Source organism: Pseudochaenichthys georgianus, chromosome 1 (assembly GCF_902827115.2).
Source record: "Pseudochaenichthys georgianus chromosome 1, fPseGeo1.2, whole genome shotgun sequence".
Taxonomy (NCBI): domain Eukaryota; kingdom Metazoa; phylum Chordata; class Actinopteri; order Perciformes; family Channichthyidae; genus Pseudochaenichthys; species Pseudochaenichthys georgianus.
The window spans coordinates 30,910,361-30,937,200 of record NC_047503.1 but is presented as its reverse complement, the minus strand read 5'-3'; the positions used below and the strand labels follow the sequence as shown (position 1 = coordinate 30,937,200).

General features: G+C 43.7%; 1 protein-coding gene across 1 annotated transcript; it reads right to left on the bottom strand.

Moving 5' to 3' along the window:
• LOC117451177 (bMERB domain-containing protein 1-like) lies at window positions 1–25,320 on the bottom strand. Its single transcript, XM_034089340.2, has 7 exons — window positions 25,258–25,320; window positions 21,004–21,135; window positions 17,165–17,285; window positions 15,250–15,323; window positions 14,990–15,104; window positions 4,182–4,252; window positions 1–3,779 (listed from the first exon to the last, which is right to left on the bottom strand). Exons 1-7 carry the CDS (start codon window positions 25,268–25,270, stop codon window positions 3,667–3,669), a joined length of 639 nt encoding a protein of 212 aa, XP_033945231.2. The 5' UTR covers window positions 25,271–25,320; the 3' UTR covers window positions 1–3,666.
• Window positions 25,321–26,840: the final 1,520 nt, after the last annotated feature.

Here is a 26,840-nt window from a genome sequence, read left to right as displayed (position 1 = left end):
ATGTCACTCAATCAAATGTTATTAGTGAAGTATGTAGAATTTAAGGCATTTAGCTGGGAAGTTGCAGATTGCAACCACCCCCCTTTCCAAGTGTTTCCAATAACTGCAATGGACTTTCCCGGAATGTGAAAAGTGGAAATAAAAACAAGAGGAATCTTATGGTTTGTCCATTCTTGGCTACCGTAGAAGTATCGCTCTGCAACATGGCTAAATCCTTGAAAGTTAACCCACTCCGTAAGTAGGTAGTAAGGTCTAACATAAGCACAACAATTCTACCTTTTAGGTGGTAAAACAAAAGAAAACCTGTGTATATTATTTTACACTAAAAAAGAAATACTCCTTAACCCTAGAAGTTAGATAGAAGATCATACAAGTTACCCTACAATTCATTCTGAGGGGGACATGGATGTCATATCAATCTTTCAGCAGTTATTGCAACATTTCATTCAAAACTCAAAATGTCAACATATCTGGTGGAGCTTTTTGAAAAGACAGGGTCATTAGGGCTCATTTTAATGTCTCTGGGAAAATTCAAAGCCAAACATTTCTCACTTAAATGTTTTATAAATGAGACTGAGATGAGATTTAATGTATTACTTTTGCAGTTTGACAGAGAACATAAGAACACGAACCCTTAAACTATATAAAACAGGCAGTTTTATAAGACATTCAGCTTTGCATCAGAATCCAGCGGAGGTTAATTCAAGGCACGACTAAACAAAACAAGAAATGAGTCATCATGTCACAGTAACCATAGTAACAAAGCAGTGACAGCTAGTATACCTCTCGTTATAACCTCCTGTTACTACGCATGCAAAGAAGCACAGGTAAACTCAGACTTACATATTTCTTTTTGCATTTATTAATTTCTCACACACACGTTCAAACACACTGTGCTATCTCCTCTTATACACACTGAGCTGTGCAGGGGGTAGGAATATGGTGTTTGAGTGACAACCATGACCTTTACAAGTCGGTTTACTGCGAGCTGCCCTTGTGGGAACTCACAGTGTTCTCGCTAAGGATGACTCACACTGAAGATCAAACCCCCCCTGACTTTGTGCCTTTAAACTCGCTCTAGCTGTCTGTCACACTCTCTTTTTCTTAATCTCAACTACGTTCGGCCACTTCAGCCTCTCTTCTTACAGCATGTCACTCTCCCTCTCTCACTTTCTCTCCTGCGCACGTTTCGAAGAATACTCCTTAAATCATGATTGAATCTGCTCTTGACTCGTGCAGAGCACAGTTAGGGGATGTCACTTACCCTTCAGTTGGTGTGAACAGCTGGTTTTATGTCTAAGAAACATGTCACTCGCTCAAAGCTCCCACAATACAAATAATTACCTAAAGATGAAGGTCTTTGTCAGTGAAAATAGATGTATATTCCCTGTGCAGTTCAACCATGAGGACAGATATGAAGAGGCATAATTCATGTCTGTATGAACTCATTGCTTTGTTTCAGATAGATTTAGGGCTTTTTCACAATGTATTATTCTTAGCTCCTAGCTCCTCAGTGCTATTTGAAAACCCCATCTTATTTAGCTCCTGTTTAACTGACCATTATTCTCTTTTTAAAATCTGTGGTTACATATAAAGCAATACTTCGTATACATTACTGTATAATACTTGTATTTTCGATACAAATATTGCTAGCTGGGTATCCATTCACATCTAACTTACACACACACTATATAACAAGAATACATCCTAATTCCTTTCCTGGTCATTTCTGTGTTTTCTACTATAGCTGTTATTTCAGCAGTATTGGCCAACATCTATTTCCCCCGTGAACATTCATGACAGCGATGGATGTGGTTGCTGGGTTATATCTGACCCGAAGCCTCTCTGACAGTGTTGAGACTGAATATCAAGAGATAGCACAAACAAAAGAGACAGCTGTATCCATCCCAAGGACTGTTTGGAAATAAACCATCAAGGACAATGCTTCGTCAAACAGGAAAGCAAACTGTACAAACTATAATGAATAACATGATTAAAGGTGCTTTTAATTAGCTTCCACTGTAAATATAATATTTGTGTATCCAAAAAGGAGAAGCAGCCTTGTGTTCCCCTAATTTCCAAACCATTGTTACTTTATCTCAAAGAGTCTGACAGGGATTCAGAGACTCATTTTTGGAAACATTTTTGTGGAATACCAAGTGGTCTGTGTTGTCTCCAAGAGTGAATGCAAAACATGAAAATAATTCAAATTAAAACAGCTGTCTTGTCTACCATTCCTCAGGTAGCAATGATGGCACTCAGGTATTTGTTTTTGTCACATATGTGAGTTCTTATCTCTCTGATCCATCCAACCTTCCTCATTGTCTTATGGTAAATAAATGGGGAATAGAAGGTTGCTATGGAAACTACTCTTCTTGGCAACACAGATGTGCTCCGTAGTTTGATTGGCCCCTGCATCCCTGTGTCCAATGTAATGCATGCAAGTGCCATTCAAGAGCCTTTCATACACCTTCTGTAGGTAAATATTTATTCGGTAGAAACTGATAAATATGTGATGGAAACAAATACATAACATAATAGCATAGTAGAAATGGACGGAAGAGGTTTGCCCTTGCCCTTGACCGTAAATTAGTATGAAACATAAATGATCCACTCAAAACACTGTCAAGTGTGCTTCAGTGTTGCTATGATGACTGTATGCATCACTGGACATGTGTTTATACACTATACATATATAGTAGGTATAGGGTTATGTAGCTGCGTGCCAACCCATATCATTTCTGGAAACGTGCATGTGGGTGATACGCTATAATTAAAAAGTGACTGGATATGGACCCCTGTGTATTATATATCCTTAAATAACACTTATGCTGTCAAATGGTTAGTGCTGTACTACCTGTTGAATGCTCACCAGAATAAAATACTGACTGAAAAATGTTAATTGTATAATGTCCTTCAATTTTACTTTGCATCATTTGAAAAAGTACTGAACATTGGTGAACTATCAATAAAGGGAAATAGAGCCTAATGAGACATCCATTAATTCTTCACAAACGACCACTTTGAAAAAGGTCGTACCCATTTAAATCGGAACTCAAATAACGGGCAACTTCAACCTAACAGAGCTCCTGTTTAATGTCAGTTTCATTAGTGTTATCTCCTGAATGCTGTTTTTATATTTCCAGTATTGTATCTAGACTGGCCTGCAAAACAACATTTAATGAGGAAATGACTGCTGCCATAGCTCAGTGAGGTCTTTGAATATAGAAGTCGTAGACATGTTATAGTGATTTATTCCAATTAGTCTTTCCACAATACATACCTAACTTGTGCTATGCTGTTTCTATCCTTTAAAACCCTGTCTTCTCATCTTAAAAAGAGAAATAAATACCACAATTGCATTTGATTGCTGTTAATTTGGCGGGTAAATGTAAACAAAAGTGGGATTAGAGAGCGTAGACAGGATGGAAACAAAACCAGATATACAATCTTATGTATGGGCAAACTTATATAACGAGACAAACTTGGGTATGGAAAACAAACCACATGAACTTTGCAACATCCTTAGCTCTGCCTCTGGGGAATTCTTAACCTATGCTGTACTGCTCCATCCATGCTTCAAAGTCTTTCTTGGACTGAAAATCTGAAATGTTGACTCTTGTGGAGTTGCCAATTTTGATTTGTGGCCCCTATGTCAACCCCGGTCTACATGATTGAGCATGTGAAGCCGCAGCACTCCTTCAGCAGGGTGAGGCCCGTCTTGGCGAAGGGAGAAGAGGTCTGCTGAGCTCTGGACGGCGCTCGTCTGGGTGGAACACCTGAAGCCCAGAGAAGTCATACTGTGAGAACAATTGGCAATAGTTTCCCAATACATGTTGTGGTGTACATGGAGAGATATTAGATAACTTTATTTTTGGAACAACATAGTTGTACTTTTTTTATCAGGTACATATTTGACAGCCTATGTTATGAAGTGAACCATTCTGCGTATGAGTATGTTTACTTTAGGTACTTTAAGTATATTGTCATGCTTATAATTTGTATCTTAAATAAAGATCAATGCATTGGTATTACTTGTGGTATTACTTTTACATAAGTAAATTGCTTGATTACTTCGACCACAATTTTACGGTCTAACTAACTGCTAATCAACAAACATGTTCAACGGATAAATGATTTCAAAAAGTGGAGCACAGAACAATTGTGGAACCTAAGCATACCTTTTTTCTTCATATTTTTGGGAAATTTGGAATTCAGAAAATCTGCCATTTCTTTGTCTTCTTCTTTTTCCCTGTAGAGATTGAACAAAGGATCAATTTAAAATATACAGAAATACATGAATACATAAAGCATTTGGACTACAATTTAAAGTCTTCCATCACCTTCAGATTACAAAAGAGAAGTTGGCTAGGAATGGCTGACAGGAATTCCATGTAACACAGATATAAAGGTAAAACATTGTGTCTACTTTACACTTGCTGGCCATCTATTCCGCAGTACAGGTAACATTTAAATGTTGATTTGACCAACGGGGAGAGTTGATAAGCTTTCTCACTGCATCAAATAATTACAGTATCTCTGGCTGTTAGAAAAGATTACATTTACTCTGAGAGGTTCTACTGATTATTCAATACATCTGGCAGCCCCTCTCTGTCTACACATATATATTTAGATGAGTTAGACATGCTCTGCATATTTGAGTAATTTAATATTTGCAGTACTACTAAATGTATGTATCACATATTGAATGAGTAGGCTATGTTCTGTAACACAAAGTGTGCAAATTACAGCAGGTCTGTCCTGCTTTGAAAATAAAACCAAACGTAAAAACTACATGGCCTTGAGCATCGTCACATCTCTCTGCGATCCATTAACCCACTGTTGTTCTCTTGCTTCCTGCCTCTCACCTTCCCAGCAGCCCCTAAGCATTTTCACAGCATGCTGTCAGCTGCCAACACAAAGTGTTGCTCACACAAACTATTGATGCCCGCTGCATACGAATTGGACCTGTACGGAGCCCCCTAGGGGACATGGAGAAGAAAAAAAAAATTATTTAAAAAAAAAATAATGTTTTGCGAGATATCGCAAAACCTTTGCGAGATCTCGCAAAACTTTTCATTTAGCTCAATGTACTTCTTGGTCAGTTTGGCTGCTACGGCAACACAGAAACCACAACAATGGAGTGGTTCATCGATTTTACTTTGAGCTTGGCCTTAAATATAAATATATAACACCAGTGCTTGGCAATAGGCACGGGTTTCACACATAGACTGTATAAAGGGTTTCACATAAGTGAAGACACCTCAAGAGAACACTCAGAGCGAAGGGACATGCACGTCCCTCTGAGCTGAGTTATTGACAGATTCGAATTTCGCGGATCAATAACTCATGTAAAGTCATGATTGTAAAAATACAAACAACATGACTTTACAATCATAGCAAGGTAGACAAAGAGATACAGTGTCGTTTTTATCAGAACAGTTCGATACGCGCCGTCATCCGAGCTAAACATCAAGAATTGGTCACAATCTGCAGCTTGAGGAGGGAGAGGAGTGCTTAGGGACCGTCTACAAACTGCAACGGGGTTTTGCGATATCTGTATTGTAGTTTTTGGTTTTTTTGTTTAAAAAAAAAAAAAAAAACCTTTGCGAGATATCACAAAAGTATTGCGAGATCTCGCAATGGGGTTTTGTCTACCAACTGCAACGGGATTTTGTGATATCTCGCAAAGGTTTTCTTTTTTTTTTTTAACAAAAAAAACAAAAACTACAATACAGATATCGCAAAACCCCATTGCAGTTTGTAGACGGTCCCTAAGTACTCCTCTCCTGCCTCAAGCTGCAGATTGTGATCAATTCTTGATGTTTAGCTCGGATGACGGCGCGTACCGAACTGTTCTGATAAAAATGACTCTGTAGCTCGTTGTCTACCTTGCTATGATTGTAAAGTCATGTTTGTATTTTTACAACGTTATGTTCATGAGTTATTGATCCACGAAATTCGAATCTGTCAATAACTCAGCTCAGAGGGACGTGCATGTCCCTTCGCTCTGAGTGTTCTCTTGAGGTGACTTCACTTATGTGAAACCCTTTATATATACAGTCTATGTGTGAAACCCGTGCCTATTGCCAAGCACTGATGTTATATCTTTATATTTAAGGCCAAGCTCAAAGTAAAATCGATGAACCACTCCATTGTTGTGGTTTCTGTGTTGCCGTAGCAGCAGAACTGACCAGGAAGTACATTTTTTTTTTTTAAATACTTTTTTTTTCTTCTCCATGTCCCCTAGGGGGCTCCGTACTTAATGAATGCAGGACAAAATATATAAAAAAAAAAACTGAACGTCTAAAACTGAAAGAGCGGTCTCATCGAAATACAGATTCAACTGCAGAGAGGCTAATTTAAACACTTATGTTTGACATCTCTGCATTAAGATAATGTAATGTTCAAGACATTGTACCTTCCTTTGAGGGTTTCCAATCCCATTGTATGAAGGGCCCTGTAGTGTTTTGCATAACGGTACGTCCACACAGCAGCTTTTCAAAAATCTTGAAAATCTTGGAGCTGGGCGTGTCTGACAGCTTGGGGATTTTTTGCGAGCAATGCGACCAACAACCAATCATATGAATCTCCCGCCCCGACATACAAAGCAAAAAACCCCGGGGATTTTATGCGAGCAATATATATATATATAAACTCCCAAACAGGCGAAAACCTACCCGTTTCACCCACTGTCTCTGCCACCTCCCATCCGAGCTAAACATCAAGAATTGGTCACAATCTGCAGCTTGAGGAGGGAGAGGAGTGCTTAGGGACCGTCTACAAACTGCAACGGGGTTTTGCGATATCTGTATTGTAGTTTTTGTTATTTTTGTTTAAAAAAAAAAAAAAAAACCTTTACTTTTTTTTTTCTTCTCCATGTCCCCTAGGGGGCTCCGTACTTAATGAACGCAGGACAAAATATATTAAAAAAAAAACTGAACGTCTAAAACTGAAAGAGCGGTCTCATCGAAATACAGATTCAACTGCAGAGAGGCTAATTTAAACTTGTGATTATTTTATATTTCACTTATGTTTGACATCTCTGCATTAAGATAATGTAATGTTCAAGACATTGTACCTTCCTTTGAGGGTTTCCAATCCCATTGTATGAAGGGCCCTGTAGTGTTTTGCATAACGGTACGTCCACACAGCAGCTTTTCAAAAATCTTGAAAATCTTGGAGCTGGGCGTGTCTGACAGCTTGGGGATTTTTTGCGATTAATGCGACCAACAACCAATCATATGAATCTCCCGCCCCGACATACAAAGCAAAAAACCCCGGGGATTTTATGCGAGCAATATATATATATATATAAACTCCCAAACAGGCGAAAACCTACCCGTTTCACCCACTGTCTCTGCCACCTCCCTCCATGCCTGGTTCCTCCGGTTTGTATCCCGTTAATAGTTCTGGTCGTAAAGAACCAGGTGATTTGCTACCGTAATTTCTTGTTTGGAATATGAGGAAATAAACTGCGGTCTGGTTCTCCCTGCTTACACGCGGTTTGATTGGCTAGCGCTTCTACTGTCAGATTTGCATAAATGTGTTTGATTGGCTGGCGCTTCCAGCTCAGCTTCAAAAGTTGAACATTGCTCAACTTTTGAATCCTGGAGATCCTGGACATCCTGGAAATCTTCACTTCGCTCCCCCACAATGCAGTTCGGCGAAAAGCGAGGCAAAGTGACGTCATCCCCATTCAAAGTCAATGGGCAGAGAAGCGTTGGAAGCGGTGGAAGATTCTTCTGAAGCTGCTGTGTGGACGTACCGTAACTGTATAAATGTGTGGTGCAGGACTAAGAGTTTCAGAATGGATCAGTGGCGGTACGTCCACACAGCAGCTTTTAAAAAATGTCAAAAATCTTGGAGCTGGGCGTGTCTGACAACTTGGGGATTTTTTGCGAGCAACGCGACCAACAACCAATCACATGAATCTCCCGCCCCCGACATACAAAGCAAAAAACCCCGGGGATTTTATGCGAGCAATATATATATATATATATAAACTCCCCAAACAGGCGAAAACCTACCAGTTTCACCCACTGCCTTTGCCACCTCCCTCCATGCCTGGTTCCTCTAGTTTGTATCCCGGTAAATAGTCTGGTCGTAAAGAACCGGGTGATTTGCTACCGTAATTTCTCGTTTGGAATATGAGGAAATGAACTGCGGTCTGGCTCTCCCAGCATACACGTGGTTTGATTGGCTAGCGGCTTGTACTGTCAGATTTGCATAAACGGGATTTGATTGGCTGACGCTTCCAGCTCAGCTTCAAAAGTTGAACATCGCTCAACTTTTGAATCCTGAAAATCCTGGAAATCTTCGCTTCGCTCCCCCACAATACAGTTCGGCGAAAAGCGAGGCAAAGTGACGTCATCCCCATTCAAAGTCAATGGGCAGAGAAGCGTTGGAAGCGGTGGAAGATTCGTCTAAAGCTGCTGTGTGGACGTACCGTAACGGCCCGTCTACACTACAGGCATCAAAAAATCTTGAAGCTGGGCATGTGTCTGAGGCTTGGCGATTTCTCGCGCCCAAGGCGACCAACAACCAATCAGGAATATCCCACCCGCCCCCGGCATACAAAGCAATAGCAATGTTAAAATGAAGTAAACTGGATATAAAATCCCCAAACAGGCGAAAACCTACCAGTTTCATCCACTGTCTCTGCCACCTCCCTCCATGCCTGGCTCCTCCGGTTTGTATCCCCGTAGATGAACACAACAGAGACTGATCATACAGCACCGGGTGATTCACTACCGCTCCATTTTTTTGAATATGAGGAAATGACCTGCGTAGTCTCTCCCAGCATACACGCGGTTTGATTGGCTAGCGCTTGTACTGTCAGATTTGCATACGCGGGATTTGATTGGCTCATGCCACCGTTACGGCCCGTCCACACTACAGCGTCGACAGCGTCGACAGCGTCGACAGCTTCAATCTGCCCATTCACTTTGAATAGGGTGACGTCACGTTGCCTCGCTTTTTCGCCGAACTGAATTGTGGGTAGCATAGCGGTCCGTCTCCGGCGTCTCCGGCATTTCGGGAAAATCTGAGAGCTCAAGCCTTAGCCAATCAAACCGCGTCTAAGCTGGGAGAGATATCCCGCCGTTCATTTCTATATTTCAAAAAAAGATGGAGGAGAAACTATAGGTTACTTACGTAACCCCAGTTTTCAGAGTAACATGAAGTGAGATGTCTCACTATGGGATGCGCCTCATCGCGGAGCAAACAGAAGCATCAATCTCATTACGCCAATCCTGATTGGCTGGTGATCTTGACATCAGCGTCAGGGGAAATCACCCCCTATAAGTAGCTTGCGCCACAACGCATGCGTCATTCAAAAATAAGGACCTCTTCTCGCTTCACCATAGCAAGGAGGGCCGTCTGGTGAGACATCTCACTTCATGTCACTCTGAACACTGGGGTTACGTAAGTAACCTATAGTTCTCATTCATAACACTCCGTTCGATGTCTCACTATGGGATATTGTAGCTCCCGTATTGCCAGACGAGCTTATCTTGAAAATCACCGATCAACCAGAATTCAACAGGTAGAGTCCCGACTCAACAAGGTGCCCAGCACTGCTCGGGCCACGCTTGGAGCGGAGACGTCTAGCCCGTAAAAGCGGACAAAAGCAGCTCGCTGCTGCACAGATGTCTTGGATGGAAACACCCTTGAACAAAGCCCAGGATGTAGCCAGGCCCCGAGTCGAGTGAGCCCGCTTGCAAATTCGGACTCGTATAGGCCAAAGCAATTGCCACAAACCAGTGGGAGAGCCGTTGCTTAGTAACAGGCTTGCCCTTGTGAGGGTTAGCCCAGGACACGAAGAGTTGATCATTAAGACGAAGCTCCTTTGATCTGTCCATATATGTGTGTAAAGCCCGGACTGGACACAACAGATCCTGCTGCTGCTCCCCGGAGGAAACCAGCGGCGGAGGAAATGCCTCAATGTCAATCGGGGTACACGAACCAACCACCTTTGGTGTAAAGGCAGGGTTGGGCTTCAACAACACTCTCGTTTGCCCTGGGGCGAACTGAGTGCATGAGGGATGTACAGACAGTGCATGAATATCGCTGACCCGCTTGGCGGATGCCAGGGCCAGTAACAGCACTGTCTTGAGTGACAGATGTTTCATGTCAGCTCCTTCCAGGGGTTCAAATGGGGTCATTCTGAGCCCATTTAAAACCACTGCCAGGTCCCATAAGGGCACCAGCTACCTGGAGACCTGCGACTGCGAGCTCCCTTCATAAAATGGCAAACCAAAGGATGTTGGCTAGCCGTCTTACCCTCAAAGCCCACATGGCATGCAGCAATAGCAGCCAGGTACACCTTGATCATGGAAAAAGCTCTGTGTTTATCGATCAAGTCCTGTAGGAATGATAAAATCACCCCGACAGGACATTGAAAAGAGATGTGTCCTTCTTGAAGGCACCACTCCTCAAACACCCTCCACTTACAGTCGTAAAGAGACCTGGTGGAGGAAGCTCTCGCACTCTGAATAGTGTTTATCACCTTCTGAGGGAGTCCCACTGTATTCAGATTGTACCACTCACGGGTCAGGCCCATAGTGCCCCGCGCTCTGGGCGTGGGTGAAGGATCGCCCCCCCCCCGCCTGAGACAATCTGTCCCTGCGTGGTGGGGGCTGCCATGGCTGCCCGCACAACAGCTGATATATCTCCGCCAGCCCGTACGTTGCAGGCTAGGGCGGAAACATCAGAGTAAGTGTGTGGCGTTGCTCCTTTACTCTGGCCGGAGTTAAGGGTAACAGAACCAGGGGTGGGAACGCGTACAGAGGACCCGGAGGTCAATCGTGTACGAGTGCGTCCCCGCCTAACAGTGCGTTTAAATCGTGCATTAAAGAGAACAGCTGTCATTGAGCATTTTTTCTTTATGCGAACAGATTTAACGCGGCTCCGCCGTAACGCTAAAAGCTCCGGGTGATTTACGTGCGCCCGCTGGAGGTCTCTGCTCTAGGGACCTCTCACCGGGCGACCTTCGTAAATACCCAGCCTGTCTGACATGCGTCCGTGGTGACCACCTTCCGTGAAAGGACAGCACCCGTAGGCGCGTCCCACACTAGAAAAGTCGGGTGTAGTGCCACTACGCATTACATAATAACCAATACTCTCCGCACGCCGTGGCGCGCGGGGTTTAGTTTTATTATGAGACCCATGTTGAGCGGGTGCTTTACGAGGACATTTGTCTGCGTAATCTGACTTTGCTCGGCGGGCATTATAGATAAAAACCCTTCTTTCTAGGAGAGAGAGAACCTCTCTCTCCAGAATATGGGTTGAATCTCTCTGGGCTTGTGAAAACAGATAATGTGTAACTGTTTTGAGAAAACCAGGCAGATGTCGTGAGTATCTCCTGCTGTATGCTCCTTAGAGCCAGCTGAGATGTCACGCTTACGGCTCCAGCCGGCACTGCGCATGCGTGACGGTGGAGCCTTCACGACCCCAGCCGGCACTGCGCATGCACGTGACGGTGGTGCCCTTAAAGCCCCAGCCGGCACTGCGCGTGCGCGTGGCGGTGGTGCCTTCACAGACCCGTCAATAATCCGCCTTTTGAGAGATGCTGTAGCTGCTCTCAAAAGGGGAAAAAATTGGCGGGCTGTTTATTGGTTTTATTGATTTTCTTTTCATCTTTTTGAGCTGCGCCCTCGGCCTGAAGCCTGGATACGTCAGCGGCAAATGTTTTATGACAGAGGAATCAATCAACGTGTGACATGTGTTTGTGCGGACTTGAGGATGGTGTTTAGGCATCTCTCGAGGCGGCGGGAACACATTCACGGAGGGAAGAAGGAGGGGCTGTCACGCCGCTCGCTTTTTCTTCCTCAACTGCTGGCCGAAATTCTGGGTTGGCTGAGCCTGAGCTGCAGCCGGAACCGGAGAATTTCTAGGCCAGCTTGCCCTTGTCTCCAGCCTGGGCTGGGGACTCGGGGTGGGCTGCTGCCTCTGCGTCTTCGGTGCTTTAAACCGAGCAGAGTTCGAGGCAGCCTGGGCAGAGGACTGCTGCTGCGAAAGCAGCGGCTGGACCCTTCCAGGGAGGCAGAGGTGGAGTGCCTCCTCCTCCCTCTTTTTCGTCTCACACCTTCTTTGCATGGAGGCGAGAGCGGAGCCGAAAATTCCCTCGGGAACGATGGGCATATCCAGCACATCCTCCTTTTCCCGGTCTGGGAGAGTGGTGAGGTTGAGCCATCTCGCACTTTCCTGCACCACCATGATCCCCATTACCTTGCCCGTGGCCTGGACGGCGCAGCGTTGCCATCTTGTCCAGAGTGGCTGCCCCCGGGTTACCCGACAGGTCCTCGCAGAGCTCCGCTTGGTAGGCGGTTAGCAGCGAGGACACATTCAGGGCCCTGGCGGACAACGCTGCAGCTTTGTAGGACTTTTCAGTTATTGCTGACTGAAAACGGTCCGACTTTGCTGGCAGCGTGGGGTTCCTGCTTGGTGATGGGCCCACCTTTGGTAGAAGGTGAGCCGCTACCAGCGGTTCCATGGGCGGCATGCGGAGCAGGCCGAGCTTCTCCATTCCGTTGCAGTCTAGGGAAGAGGCACCCTGGATTGGGACCTTGTTGCTGAAGGGCCGGTCTCTCCACGAGACCGACACTTCATCCAACATTTCCGGGAAGACCGGGAGGAGTTGTCTCTTTTTGCCCGCTGCTTGGGGAAGGTGTTTCCCCTCGTAGCGGGACCTGGAGGTCTCCTTGGCCATTTCAGGCCACGGAACGTTGAGTCTGACCGCAGCGCGTTTGCACACGGCCTACAGGTCCATGCTCAGACCGGGCGAAGCTGGTGCGCTATCGCCCGGGAGAGCAGCACTTGCCTCAGGCTTTGCAGCCTGAGCCGGTGACATGAAGGTGTCCTCTTCCTGTTCATCCGATTCGGACAGGAGGAATGCCAAGGCGTCCTCCTCTTCGTCCTCCTCGTAGTCCAGCCCGAGGACATCCTCCGCGGGTGAGACCATGGTGAGGTCTAACCGGGAGCCCCAGCTTGGTGGAGCGCGGGAAACCGTTCCCGCGTGTCTTGCCGTCACCGGGTCCCGGCCTGCCAGGGCGCGGGATTCCGGTTCTATAGCCATAGCAGATAGTGAGCCCCAGACCGACACGGAGAGGGGTTCACTCTCTGTGGCGGACGCCCCCATGTCTTGACTGCCGGCCGGCGGGTCCGTGGACATGGGGGGGTCCTGTTCCGACAGGCTAGCTTGTCTTGCTAACCGTCGGCGGAGGCTCTTAACGGTGAAGCGGACACAATGTCCGCATGAGCCGGGGTTGTCGATTGCGCCTCGGGCGTGTTCCAGCCCGAGGCAGGACGAACAGACCTGTCGAGCCACCGAGTCCCTGACTCCTCTGGTGTGAGGGAGAGGGGCATCCATCTTGGTCGCCTCGTGGCGTGGAGAGGGCCTGCTCTCGACAGGTGGGACGGGAGAAAAAGGTATTACCACCTTGTCCTTAATCCGGAGAAAAAGGACGGTGTGGGTCTTTTATTCCCGGAGAATACTGACTGGTGTGGCAGTATGCTCCTTTTGAATCCTTTTCCCCTCCGTGGAGAAGAGAAAAGAAAAAACTTCCTCGCTACCGTGGTGTCGGTAGAGAGCGAGCGAGCTAGCAACAGGTATGCTGCTAGCTTAAAAAAATAAATAAAAATCGGACCTACTTTACTTTCCCGGGAAGAGAAGGGCGAGGTCGATTTTAAATACTAACAGCGTTAGTACTACCGTCTTCCTGCGAAGCAGAAGGAGTAGCCGGCGAGCGCCCGTCGACCGAAATGGGTATTTGGGTTCAGTCTGTGGACAGTGAAGCTTGCCCGGCTGCTGTCGAGATGTGCTCTGAAGCGAGAAGAGGTGTTTGAATGACGCATGCGTTGTGGCGCAAGCTACTTATAGGGGGTGATTTCCCCTGACGCTGACGTCAAGATCACCAGCCAATCAGGATTGGCGTAATGAGATTGATGCTTCTGTTTGCTCCGCGATGAGGCGCATCCCATAGTGAGACATCGAACGGAGTGTTATGAATGAGAACTAATTATCGCTGTAGCAAATCACCCGGTTTTGTATGACCAGACCCTCTTCACCTACCGGGATACAAACGTGCAGGCATGGAGGGAGGTGGCAGAGACAGTGGGTGAAACTGGTAGGTGTTCGCCTGTTTGGGGAGTGTATATATATATTGCTCCCATAAAATCCCCGGGGGTTTTTGCTTTGTATGTCGGGGGCGGGAGATTCATGTGATTGGTTGTTCGTCGCGTTGCTTGAATAAAATCCCCAAGCTTCAGACACGCCCAGCTCCAAGCTTTTTTTGAAGCTGTAGTGTGGACGCTCCGTTAGATGCTCGTGATGCTTGCAAAGCCATGCCATGCTCCCCACAATGCAGTTCGGCGAAGTTTAAAAATCTTTAAAAATCTTAAAAAAACCTTTCCTCAACTCCTGCATGAACAAAGCATTAACACCCATTAGCAGTCCTGAAAAAGTATGAAATAGATGTGTATATGTTTTTTATAAACCAATGACAGCTCCTGTTGCAGTACTCTCTGATAATTTCTGACACATCTTTAATTGAAATGGCTCTCCGCTGAGTGCTCTGCTGCGGTGCATCATCTCACTGTGCCTGAGGTAATGTTCCAGTGTTTTAATAGAGCGCAATGGGGTGGCTTTGTGGAAGCGTCTATACGGATGAAACCGGATTGAGAAACCACTTTACCAGAACTAGTGACTTGTTGCGATGTTCGAATGGGAGCCCTATCAGTCATTAAAAGAATGTGAATAAACGATGCTCATTGGTGATATCAAAGAGTTCCTCTGGATAAAAAATACTTGTTTCCCAAAGGCTATAAGATAGATAAATGGCTACAGACCTACTGTATGTGTACACTGCATCTCTAACTAGTGGCTTTTTATGTTCAATAGGATTTTTTAATTATTCATTCACAGCCTATGGTGACAGGCGACCAAAGGACTCCTACCAAGCTGTAATGAAACCATAACGAAGCACACCTGAGTCTTTCAAACTCCACATCGTCCACCAGGAAGTCTCTGGTCTCAACCAACTTGTGGATCTGCTGCAGGAGTTCCTCCTCCTTCTGCCGGTCCTCGTTGGACTTGTCATTATCTGCAGCAAAAGACATTGAGTGTTTGTCCCAAATGAATCACTTAACTATGAATATAACAAGGGTTTAACCACAGATACTGTATAAAGATGTTTGTATGAATTGGATTTATTTTAGACATTCTGCTTTTATTCTCAATCAACCTACCTGGTATGGACACTAATTTATGCAGATCCTTCTTCAGACGAGTGATCTCCTTGCACAGCTGAATGTCATCCATCCTGCACAGGAACAAAAGGAACACACACACACATATGAAAGTACAGGAAGTGCCGCACATCACATTCTGCTTTAAAGGGTAGAAAGGATTTGAAACTATATGGGAAAATGAAATTCAAACACAGAAAGATTCATATCGATGTTTTAATTCACACAGGAGATGACACAATCTTTTCTGAAGAGAAATCCCTGTGGTGTCTCTGAGCCAAAGAGCTTTCACTCAGCCTCTGTCTGTATCACACGCTTTCTCTTTCAATGGCCCTCCAAACTCAGTGGATCATTACTGACACTGAGGTGGGGTGGGAGATCACGGAGTCAGAGAGCACTCACGTGACCCAGCATCACTGCAAATGCCTCTTTTTAGGAGAACACACAAACAGACACTCTCTGGGTCAGACACACACTTACACACATCACACCCATTCATCGTCAGCAGGGAGAGCCACGTCACCTTTCCTCATCTACCTGTCATATAGGAAGCTCTCTAAAGACATGTATGTGGAGAAATGGCCCTGATGAGGTCTGGAATGATGCGCTTTAACCAAAAGAAAACACACAATTTATTTGGTTGTTTGTCAAAAACTTGGTGAAATGTGCTTCAGATCGTGACTTGCCCTCTCCTACCCCTCCACCTCCAGTCTCTCATTTACCCATCCTTTCTGCCTGACTCTTGCTTGCCATGCCACACATGCCACTCATCATATCCCCCCCGCTGTCTGAGCACCGTCTTTCAGGGGAGTGGATGAATAAATATCCATGCATTAGCCTGCTCAGTGGAAGCCAAGGTAAAGCCATTGATATTATAATGAGGGCCAGCACGAGGTGTGATGGAGATAAATGAGGAGAGATAACAGAGGGCAAAGCTGCTCCGAGATGTGTTTCTGATACCATGGGGGAGCTCTTGAATGGAAAACATAGCTTAAATGATTTGAACTGCTTTTGACTGGGGAAGCTTGAAGATGGATTTTCCAGTTAGGGGCTTGTGTGTACTATTGTTGTTTTGGCATGACAGTGCACTTTAATGACTGATTAATTAACTAAATAATGTATTTATTCAGGTTTCTCACAGCAATACACAGAATGTTGTCCCACATGTGTTATGTGTGCAGTACTAACATGTGTACCACTGAGGTTAAGATTTGTTTTTGGTTACGTAAAGATCACATTTGTGTCTTACAAAATGACTTTCCCCTAGAACCTCCCTCTACTGCCACTTAATTGCATTCTAACACATTTGCGTTTTAAGGGAAAACACATTTTCTTAACATTGTAAATATACACAAAAGAGACACTCAAAAATACTTGGTTATGTTCATGCAACAACAATATTTGGGTTAGATCTTGTAAAAAATTGATGGGTTTGGCTTAAAGAAGTACATTTGTTCAATAATTTAAGTTACGGACAAATTAAAAGTCAACAATGACTTTATGTTTTATGCAGATCACATACACCAGTCGCCTGTATGAAAGAAGTTTAACCATCCCATCCACCCGGACATCCTCCCTATGCAGACTTTGAGTTTGATAAGAAATGTATTTGGGATAGATCGAAAACCAATGTAATGTAGAAGAAAATAAATTACGAAGGATAATTCACAATGCCGTTTCATTGTATGGGAACATACTTACTGTATAGGAGAACAGGCACAGAAGCTTCTAGTCAAGCATTTTTGTGCACTGGCACTCAGTACCAGCAACAAACTAAATAATACACCATTCAAATATAATGTGAATTCTGGGTTGCTATTATTGAACCAGTTTGTCTCCGGTAATCACACTGGCTGCAGATGGCAGATGAAATAAACAAATGAAATCAAAGTGTGTGTGTTGATGGGCCACTCACATGTATCTGAGCTCTGACTCCCTCCTGACCAGCACGTCTCTGATCCTGTCAATCTTAAACAGCTCCCCCTCGATGTCGTCCACGGTGATGGTGGAGTCTGCCATAGACACCACGTCCTCGTCTAAGAGGGAGAGAGAAAACTTACAGAATCAAAAACTGATCTATGAATTAAAAAAATAAAGTATTCAACGTTTGAATTAAGTTATTATGTCAGTTATTTGCAGCCCCCTATTGTTTGTGAATCTGAAACACAGAAAGACATTTAAAAACGTCTATATTCCATTGAGAAAACAATTCAAATTACATTACTTTACTTTCCCACTCTAAATAATTATTACTTCTGTGGCTAGTGTCTTTGTAATATACACAACGTGTGCGTGACAGGTGAATTAGACATCATTAGAATAAAAGTATTGGAGTCAATATTAGTTAATAGTCAATAGCATAATGAAAATTAATTAAAAGCATCTGATCAATTATGTTCAGCATGTTCAATGAATCAACAGAATGATCAATAACTATTTGCACACAACAATGAGATAATATTGAATATAAACATTATCTCTCACTCCCAGCTGCTCTAATTTCAAGAAATTGAAAAATCAGATATAGCACAGATGATGCTTTTATTGCTTCGTTAACAGTATCAAACACAATATGAGTATCATTATGCACTTCATGCCACTCAACGGTCTCTGTATTTCTCATTTGAACTGTATGCTTCCAAATAAAACAGATATACAATGAAAAAGGCAAGTCCTACAAAAGCTTTTGCAGCATAAGCCCCCATCTACAACAATATGTGGGCTTGCGCCGGACAGCTCTGTCATGCTTTTGAATGAATCTGACCCAAGGTCCCTAGAAACGTTTGTGTGGTATGAAAAGACTTCAAAGCTTTTCACACAGCGGCTGCTTCACAGCTTCACAGCTTCACAGTACACTGAGAGCAGCAACATTAATACAATCAAAGGCAGCGGCATATCAAACATTTTACTGCAACCATATCCTAAAAAAGCAATTGTTTTAGCCATGCAAGAAAACATACATAAATCACCCTGAAATCCAGCTATGGTCGGCCTTCTTGAAGGTAGTTGCAAGTTTACAATTGAGGAAAATTGCTTCCGTTCTGCTCTGTAGTATCCCTGGATAACTGCCTCCACTAACAGACAGTCCCTCCTTCGGCCCTTCAATCCTCTTTATATACACACACAGTCCATTACTTCGTAGACCTCTAGTATGTAATATCTCTATTCTGGTCACATTTAGCCCTGGGGAAGGTAGCACTGACTGAGTTCAAAGTGCTGTGAAGACATGTCCTCTGCACCAGCGCGAAAAAAGGCAGAATAGATGTGGATCATCATAATTCAAATAGGTATTGTATGAGCTGAGGTTAGTTATAAAAGCACCATGGTTAGCATTATGCATGCTTGCAGATAATGGACGGTTTAGAAGGACTCATGTTCCTGCTGGCATTGGAGCTTTGTTTGGGGGGTTGTAACTGCAGTCTGTTTGTATGACAGATTTACAAAAAAAAGGCTTCCTTGAGTTCAGATACATCCTCACACAGATACTCTGTTACTATGACGAATCTGGCTGACGTCAATGTAGCGCCAACAAAACCTTGATGTCTCAGAGGAGAAATAACTGAGTGAAACATTGCAGTGAGCTGTGAGTGTTAAGTGAAACTATAAAAAGAGAGACGTGGAACTACCTACCCTCTCCCATTTGTGTCGAAAGTGTAAATAAAAGTTAATTAAAGGGAATAGTATCCATAAAGTTGACATTTGTGCAAATGCAGTTATCTTATCTTGTGTAGTCTATGTTTTATTTTTATTGGACAATTGTGTGTAGCTTTTTTGACCATTCAAAACTTCCCTGTGGGGACAATAGCATACATCTTATCTTGTGCTAAACTAAGTTAATGGCCATTCTTACCTGTCAAGCCCAGGTGTTACAAGTCAATAAGACAGGTAAATATTTGACAACAAATATGTACTCTTGGAACAAACTGCCAATGATTCAATGTTAAGCTTATGCAGTTGAGTGTGCAGATTTCCCAGGAAGAGTGTGTGTGTGTGTGTGTGTGTGTGTGTGTGTGTGTGTGTGTGTGTGTGTGTGTGTGTGTGTGTGTGTGTGTGTGTGTGTGTGTGTGTGTGTGTGCGCGCGCGTGTGTGTGTGCGCGCGCGTGTGTGTGTGTGTGTGCGCGCGCGCGCGTGTGTGTGTGTGTGTGTGTGTGTGTGTGTGTGTGTGTGTGTGTGTGTGTGTGTGTGTGTGTGTGTGTGTGTGTGAAAAAGGGTGAATAAATACGAGTGAAAGAAAGAGCCACTCATTCATTCTTTTTAATCTCACCATGAATGATAATGTATCAGCACTAACACCTTATTCATAAAACAGATGCTGTGAAATATACTAGATAGGATCTGCTTGCTGACACAACATCAGATCACAGCCTCGAAACGCATTCACCACTTGATTTCCTGCCAAAAAAAATGAAACCTCAATCACTATGACCGGGGATTCCCATGTCGCTGACAGGGAGCTGCAAATGTATAACATGGCAACATGAGTGTTGTTTATTTATCCTTACATTGTTAAAGACAACATGCTCTGCTGCAGAGGCTCACAGGTTATTCTGCCACTGAGCAGCTATGACTCATCACTAGACCTCTCAGAAATGTTTCCTCCTTTTCACTTTCTCCCCTACTCTCATTCTTTTTCTCACACACAGTTTTCTCTTTTCCATTCTCCTCATTTCACCTCATATCCCCCCGAACCCTGCACCTATCTTCATACCCTGAAGATTGGGAATTACATTTATGAGCTAATTTCACAGTCTATGCTCCAGCTTCTACACTGCCATATGGTGCTTTACACCTAATGAGGTAGACAACCAGTTAATAAAGAGCCACCAGATTGGAGAGCAAGACAGAAGACAAAGCATTAGGGGATGACGGAGGAATGGTTGGAGTAAGGAAGAGGAAGGAAGTGAGGAGTAAAGATAAAAAACTGAAAGAGGACTCAACAGACAATCTGCACAGCTTTCCAAACGTCCCTCCTGATCAACTATTTTGTGCACATATTTCACACAAGTATATTGTTAAAAAAAACAGCAATGTAGAGGAATATAACTGAAATTCAGGAGGTAAAACATCCAGCCTCTCCAATGTGAGGATTTGCTACGTTTTCTAAATAATTTCAAATTGAATGCGTTGTGGCCGTTAGTCTTACAAAACAGATATCTGAAGTTATCACCATGAGCTTTAGGAATTTTTGATAAATATTTTGTATCTATCTTTCTAGCATAATAGTCTTTCAAAAGCAGGGATTCAGATGTCCTGCCAAGTTCCCCATTATTCATAAGTTGTGGCTGCAGGTCCCTGAGTGATTGAGCCTCATGAACACAAACACTGGCAGTACAGTAAAAACACCTGTGGAGTGTTGACATTTGCAGAGCTACTGCCTGTAATGCAATTGGAAAAAATACATTGATTGGTTTAACACATAGTACATATATTTAAAAGATACAGTGATCCTGTTTTAAGTTCTAATGGGTAAATATAGAAGACAAATCAATGAAGACGAAGACAGAAATAGTAGAGGTGCCATTAAATATATTATAAAATCACAGTGAATGGACAGATTAAACAGACCGAGGTAACTATAAATGTACTATAACAAGGACAGTGTAACTCCATGTAGCAAGGTTATGGTAATAAGAACATTCGGTACAGTAAGGAGAATTTAGTCATCTTGTTGGAGATATGAACAACATACAGAAAGGTCACTTTAAACACAGTCAATACATGTAATAATAGTGCATTTTTTGTTCTTTAGGTCACCTGGTTTTTTGGTGTCTTTGCTCCATTCAGTGCGCTCCAGTGAACCGTACTGGTGAGAAGATTCCTGCTTCTTCTCCATCGGTCCAGCAGCTGCTCCTCTCCTCCCTTCTTCTACGCTTCCAATTGCAGTGGCTGTGAAACAGCGAGGGGAAACTACAGGGGAGGGTCTTGCAGTCTCAGTTTGATGCTGTATTTCATTGAGTCATCGCCAGTCACACAGCAACCTGTAGAGGCGGGGGAGCCCAGCTGTGGCAGGTGTTACTGTGCTCACACTGTGTTGTTGAAGCCGGGGAGATGGTAACTACACAGCGCCATCTGGTGGCCGCTGGACGCCATTACAGTAGGGGAGAGTTTAGGTCAAAGGACAACTCTTCAAAACCACTTCCTCTTCTAAGTCTGCTCAGAAGTTGATGTTTAATCATGATATAAAAGACACTAGTGTTAAGTATGTAAGTCCATTTACTAGTACTGTAGTTAAGTTGAATTTTTGAGTAAATGTTCCCTTCTACTCTTACACTTAAACTACATTTAATTGATAACTTCAATACTTTGTAGATTTAAATCACTTATTCCAAATATAATTAACAAGTATCTTGTATAACTTAAAGTTGTGAGAAATATATTGAACCCTGCATAACATTTACCAGCATCACACACAGAAAAAAAAGTCCTCCTTTACAAGATGTAACATTAAAGTCACGAGTGCATCAATAACTATTATCCAAAAAGACCATTATTATTCTGAAATGGACTCTTCTGCATATTGAGCACTTCGACCTATTGTATTTAAAGTATAATTTGATAATAATTGTTGTGCCTCTTCATCTATACATTTTAGTTCTTACTCTTTCACTTAAATCCTAAAAATGTAGATCTTATATTTAAAACTTTATCCAAAAACGTTCCCCTCTCTGACCTCTCGAGGTTCTATTGAGGGTAACAGGTTGCAGAGAGGCCTATCCCGGCCGGAACGTAGTCACAGACCTACACCTTACCTCTCACCAATTCCAATTCAATCAATCAATCAATCAATCAATCAATGTTTATTTATATAGCCCAATATCACAAATGTTACATTTGTCTCAGTGGTCTTCACAGTGTGTACAGAATATCAGTATGACAATACGACACCCTCTGTCCTTAGACCCTCACATCGTACAAGGAAAAACTTCCAAAGAAAACCCAGTTTAAAGGGAAAAATGGGAGAAACCTCAGGGAGAGCAACAGAGGAGGGATCCCTCTCCCAGGACGGACAGACGTGCAATAGATGCCGTGTGTAAATTGAAAAGATAATACATTTGCAACATAGGTAGTCCAAATGTTTGGAAATGCATGTGTGTATAATAGGAAGATGAATCCACGAGGATATCCATCCAGGACCTATGATCCAGGACCACAGCCACGACTCAAGATCCAGCGCTCGCGATCCAGGACACAGGACCGCAGGATCATCCATGACTCCGGATCCCAGCGTATATAGACACCAAAAGAAAGACATTTGGGGAAGCTGGGTTAATCGGAACATGAGTGTACACGGGTATAGACAGAGAGAAGGAAGAAGTAAGATGTCCCCCGACAAACTAAGCCTATATCAGCAAAACTAGGGGCTGAATCTAATCAGCCCTAACTATAAGCTTTATCAAAAAGGAAGGTCTTAAGCGCACTCTTAAAAACGGATAGGGTGTCTGCCGCCCGAACACAAACTGGAAGCTGATTCCACAAATGTGGAGCTTGATAAGAAAACAATTCAGGTTCCAGTGGGGACCTTTCTCCCTGCGTGTGCCTCTGCGCCTCTGTTTCTTACTTGCTACCCTTTTCCCTCAACCTAAGGGAGTGCATGTACGTAGACACGTTGTGTTCCTTACTTGCTACCCATTATCCCTCAACCTATCCTAAGGGAGTGCATGTATGTAGACACGTTAGTTTAGCTGCTATAGGCTTAGACTGTCGGGGGGGACACCTTACTTCGTCTTTCTGGCTGTTTGTACCTGTGTACTCTCATGTTCAGATTAACCCAGCTTCCCCCAAATCTCTTTTTTATGTCTACATATACGCCGGGATCCTGAGTCGAGGCTAATCCTGTTGCTGTGGTCGTGTGTCCTGGATCCTCTATCCTGAGCACTGGATCTGAGTCCTGGACTTCGAGTCGTGGCTGAACCTGCACTGTGGTGGTCCTGCCAGACTCTCACCATACTACTTCACTGATGGCTCCCACAGGATTGTTGACATCCTCGTGGATTCATCTTCCTATTATACACACATGCATTTCCAAACATTTGGACTACCTATGTTGTAAATGTATTATCTTTTCGATTTACACACGGCATCTATTGCACGTCTGTCCGTCCTGGGAGAGGGATCCCTCCTCTGTTGCTCTCCCTGAGGTTTCTCCCATTTTTTCCTTTAAACTGTGGGTTTTCTCTGGAAGTTTTTTATTGTATGATGTGAGGGTCTAAGGACAGAGGGTGTCGTATTGTCATACTGATATTCTGTACAAACTGTGAAGTCCACTGAGACAAATGTAACATTTGTGATATTGGGCTAAACAAATTGATTGATTGATTGATTGATTGATTGATTGATTGATTGATTGATTGATTGATTGATTGATTGATAATACTTCTGTACGTTTACGTGAGTACCATTCCTGCACTATGGTTGAACAAGTGTAACTTAAAAGGTCATCTATCATGCTATTTCTAGGCAATACCATAGGTCTCAAATATATACAAATAGGGTTGTCAGTCGATTAAAATATGTAATCGCGATTAATCGCATGATTGTCCATAGTTAATCGCGATTAATCGCAAATTAATCGCAAATGTTTTATCTGTTCTAAATGTACCTTAGAGGAATATTTTTCTAGTTTTTAATACTCTTATCAACATATGAGTGGGCAAATATGCTTTATGCAAATGTTTATTATCATTTGAACAATGACAAATATTCTCATGAATATTAAACACAACAACCTCTGAACATTACAAATATTCGCCTCAATTCAACCTGGAACCTCTCTCATTCAATAATACAATACAAAGTGTGTGTGTGTGTGTGTGTGTGTGTGTGTGTGTGTGTGTGTGTGTGTGTGTGTGTGTGTGTGTGTGTGTGTGTGTGTGTGTGTGTGTGTGTGTGTGTGTGTGTGTGTGTGTGTGTGTGTGTGTGTGTGTGCGTGTGTTCGTTGGAGCTATGTGCAACTCAAGGCATATGCTCGAACGGGAGCTGCCTGGACGCTGCAATCATGTTGCGCGCACTATCCGTGCTGAGTGTGCTGACTTTTCGTACAATGTCCCACTGTCTGGCTACCTGGGAAGGGGGGTGCTGAGGGCGCTGCAGCACCCCCTAGCGGCAGGCAGGGGGTGCGGAGCTCCCCTGTCTGAATTATTATTTGACGGTTATTGCTGCGCCCGCTGTGCATAATCTGTGTAATATGTAGCCAATAAATTCCACATTGTTGGTAAAATAATATTTTGGCCTGCCCCGAATGTTTTTTCTGTAGTACCGGAGACTTCTACCTCAATAATATAATACATTAACCGTGTTTTACGTGAACCTCATCATGACACTCGAGAGGACGGCAGGACTGTAATTTCCCGTATTCAGTGAATGCAACAGAGCCAAGACACCAGACCAATCAGAGAGTTGCATGGAAATAAAAGTGTGCTTGTGTCATTCAAAATCGGCTCTGTTTGTTTGGGTGTGTGTGTGTGTGTGTGTGTGTGTGTGTGTGTGTGTGTGTGTGTGTGTGTGTGTGTGTGTGTGTGTGTGTGTGTGTGTGTGCGTGCGTGCGTGCGTGCGCGGGTGTGCGGACATAGCGCATTTAGTGTGTGTGAGAGAGGGAGAGAGGGGAGAGAGAGAGAGAGGGACCGGTGTCAGCAGCAGGGACCGTGTTGTTAGCATCTGGTTAGCTAGCTGCACTAACGGACATACGGAGCTGTTGCTGTTGGATTCACAACAAACTGGAGGAGAGCTCTCCTCTCAGACTGAGAGGCTCAGGTGAGCTAAAGGACTCTCTGAGTGTTTAGATAGTTAACTTTAGTCTAAGTTATCTCAGTGGGTCTCAAACGGTTTGGTCACAAATTATTGAAAAGATTATTTCCACGGCACACCTTCATATGATCCTTATAGTTATAAAACAAATAAGAGAATAAAGGAAAAACAGTTATGAAATACTATATGGCAGTAAAACAAGAATACAGTTTGAAAGGGGAGTGATTTGTAAAATATCCATAAAGAAAAAGAACATCTGCTTACAGTTGTTTTTCATCTGGGTGTTGAGAGATGTATCCGTAGATCTCTTAATGTTGCTCTTAAAGTGCACCAGATTGATGCTTTTAACTTCAATATTTATAAAAAATCTTCCCGGGGGAGCTGATTATCAAGCCTTCATTGTAACAGTCGTGGGTGTACTCAGGGCCGCCTTAATGCACGGGCTGACCTGGGCTGAAGCCCAGGGGCCTACGGAGATCAGGGGCCTATCATGAGCCAATAAAAAAGTTTAAAAAAAAAATGTAATTTAAAAAAAAAAAAAGTTTTTTATTTTGGATGTTTTTAAAAAACATTTAAATAAACAAAGTCTTGACTTTCAGAATATGAAACTTTTATTTCCAAAATCACACGATAAATACATTTTTGAAGCTTGTAAAGGGAAGATGACAGCTCTCACTCGCCACTCACTCCGGCTGACATTATGAATGTAAGGCGTATAGTAATCATAGATAACACGGCAGGGTCCGTTACAGTTTGTTTTCATCTGGTTTCAAATAAACAAAGTCTTGGCTTTCAGAATATTAAAATTGTTTCGGCAAATTCAGATGATAAATACAACGTTGAAGCTTGTAACGGCATAATTACAAGCGGAGAACGGAGTAACTTGACGTCACAGCAGGCATAACAACAGCCAGTGTTTCTCGTGAGTGTTTTCCCTGGGAAACAAACACAATACACACAAATGCAAAAATACACAAACACACACACTCGCGAGCTTCCCCCAGACTAGTAATCCAAACTAAAATATCTTCCCTCCGTAGTATTTTGATCATTTGCTCCGCTAATCAATCAGATCGATGAATTCCAGAGATTTTTCTCAAACATGATGACTCCGAAACAGTCAGTGGGCACCACTTAACAGCCAATCAGAATGAGAATATGTTTCACATGTGACTTATTCAAATTGCGAGTGATTGAGTGACAGATGAAGGTTGTTTAGGAGAAAAAGTTTGAGAAGAAAAAGTTTGAGAGTGGCGCTCGGGAAAGGAAATTGTTGAGGGAAAAGAAGTTTCGAGACAAGCAGCTATTACAAAAAATGCTGAAGCTTTCAGGTTATTTTAAACCTGTAGGCCAGGATGAGGAGGAAGGACAGATGAGTTATATACCGAGCAGTAGCGGTGCCGGCCACGGGGCCTCGGAGCCAAGTAGGCCGTCTGGTTCTGATAGCGATGGAGTAGCGGGAGAGGAAAAACAGACAGGAGGGACATTATCTGTTGGAGGAGATGGAGAGGACGACGAGGACTTGCTACGTGGAGGGGAGCCAACGGCAACCGGACAAATACATGAGGGATGCCCGATACGTCAGTCATCTGGAGGAGAGGACCAGGCGGGCGTAGAGCAGAGTGGAGAAGTGCGATCACAGAGCCTGCCGAGGCTATAAATGACTTTCATTTATGCCATCAGCCCCAGGGCCTGATGGCAGGTTAAGGCGGGCCTGGGTGTACTGTGTGTTTGCGTGTGGGGATTGCTTTTGTGCGTGCTCTATAGTGCCCGTAATAGTGTTCACTGTAGTCCAGCACCTCAGCACCCCCACTCAAAATACCTTCCCGCGCCTCTGCGCTCCTCTG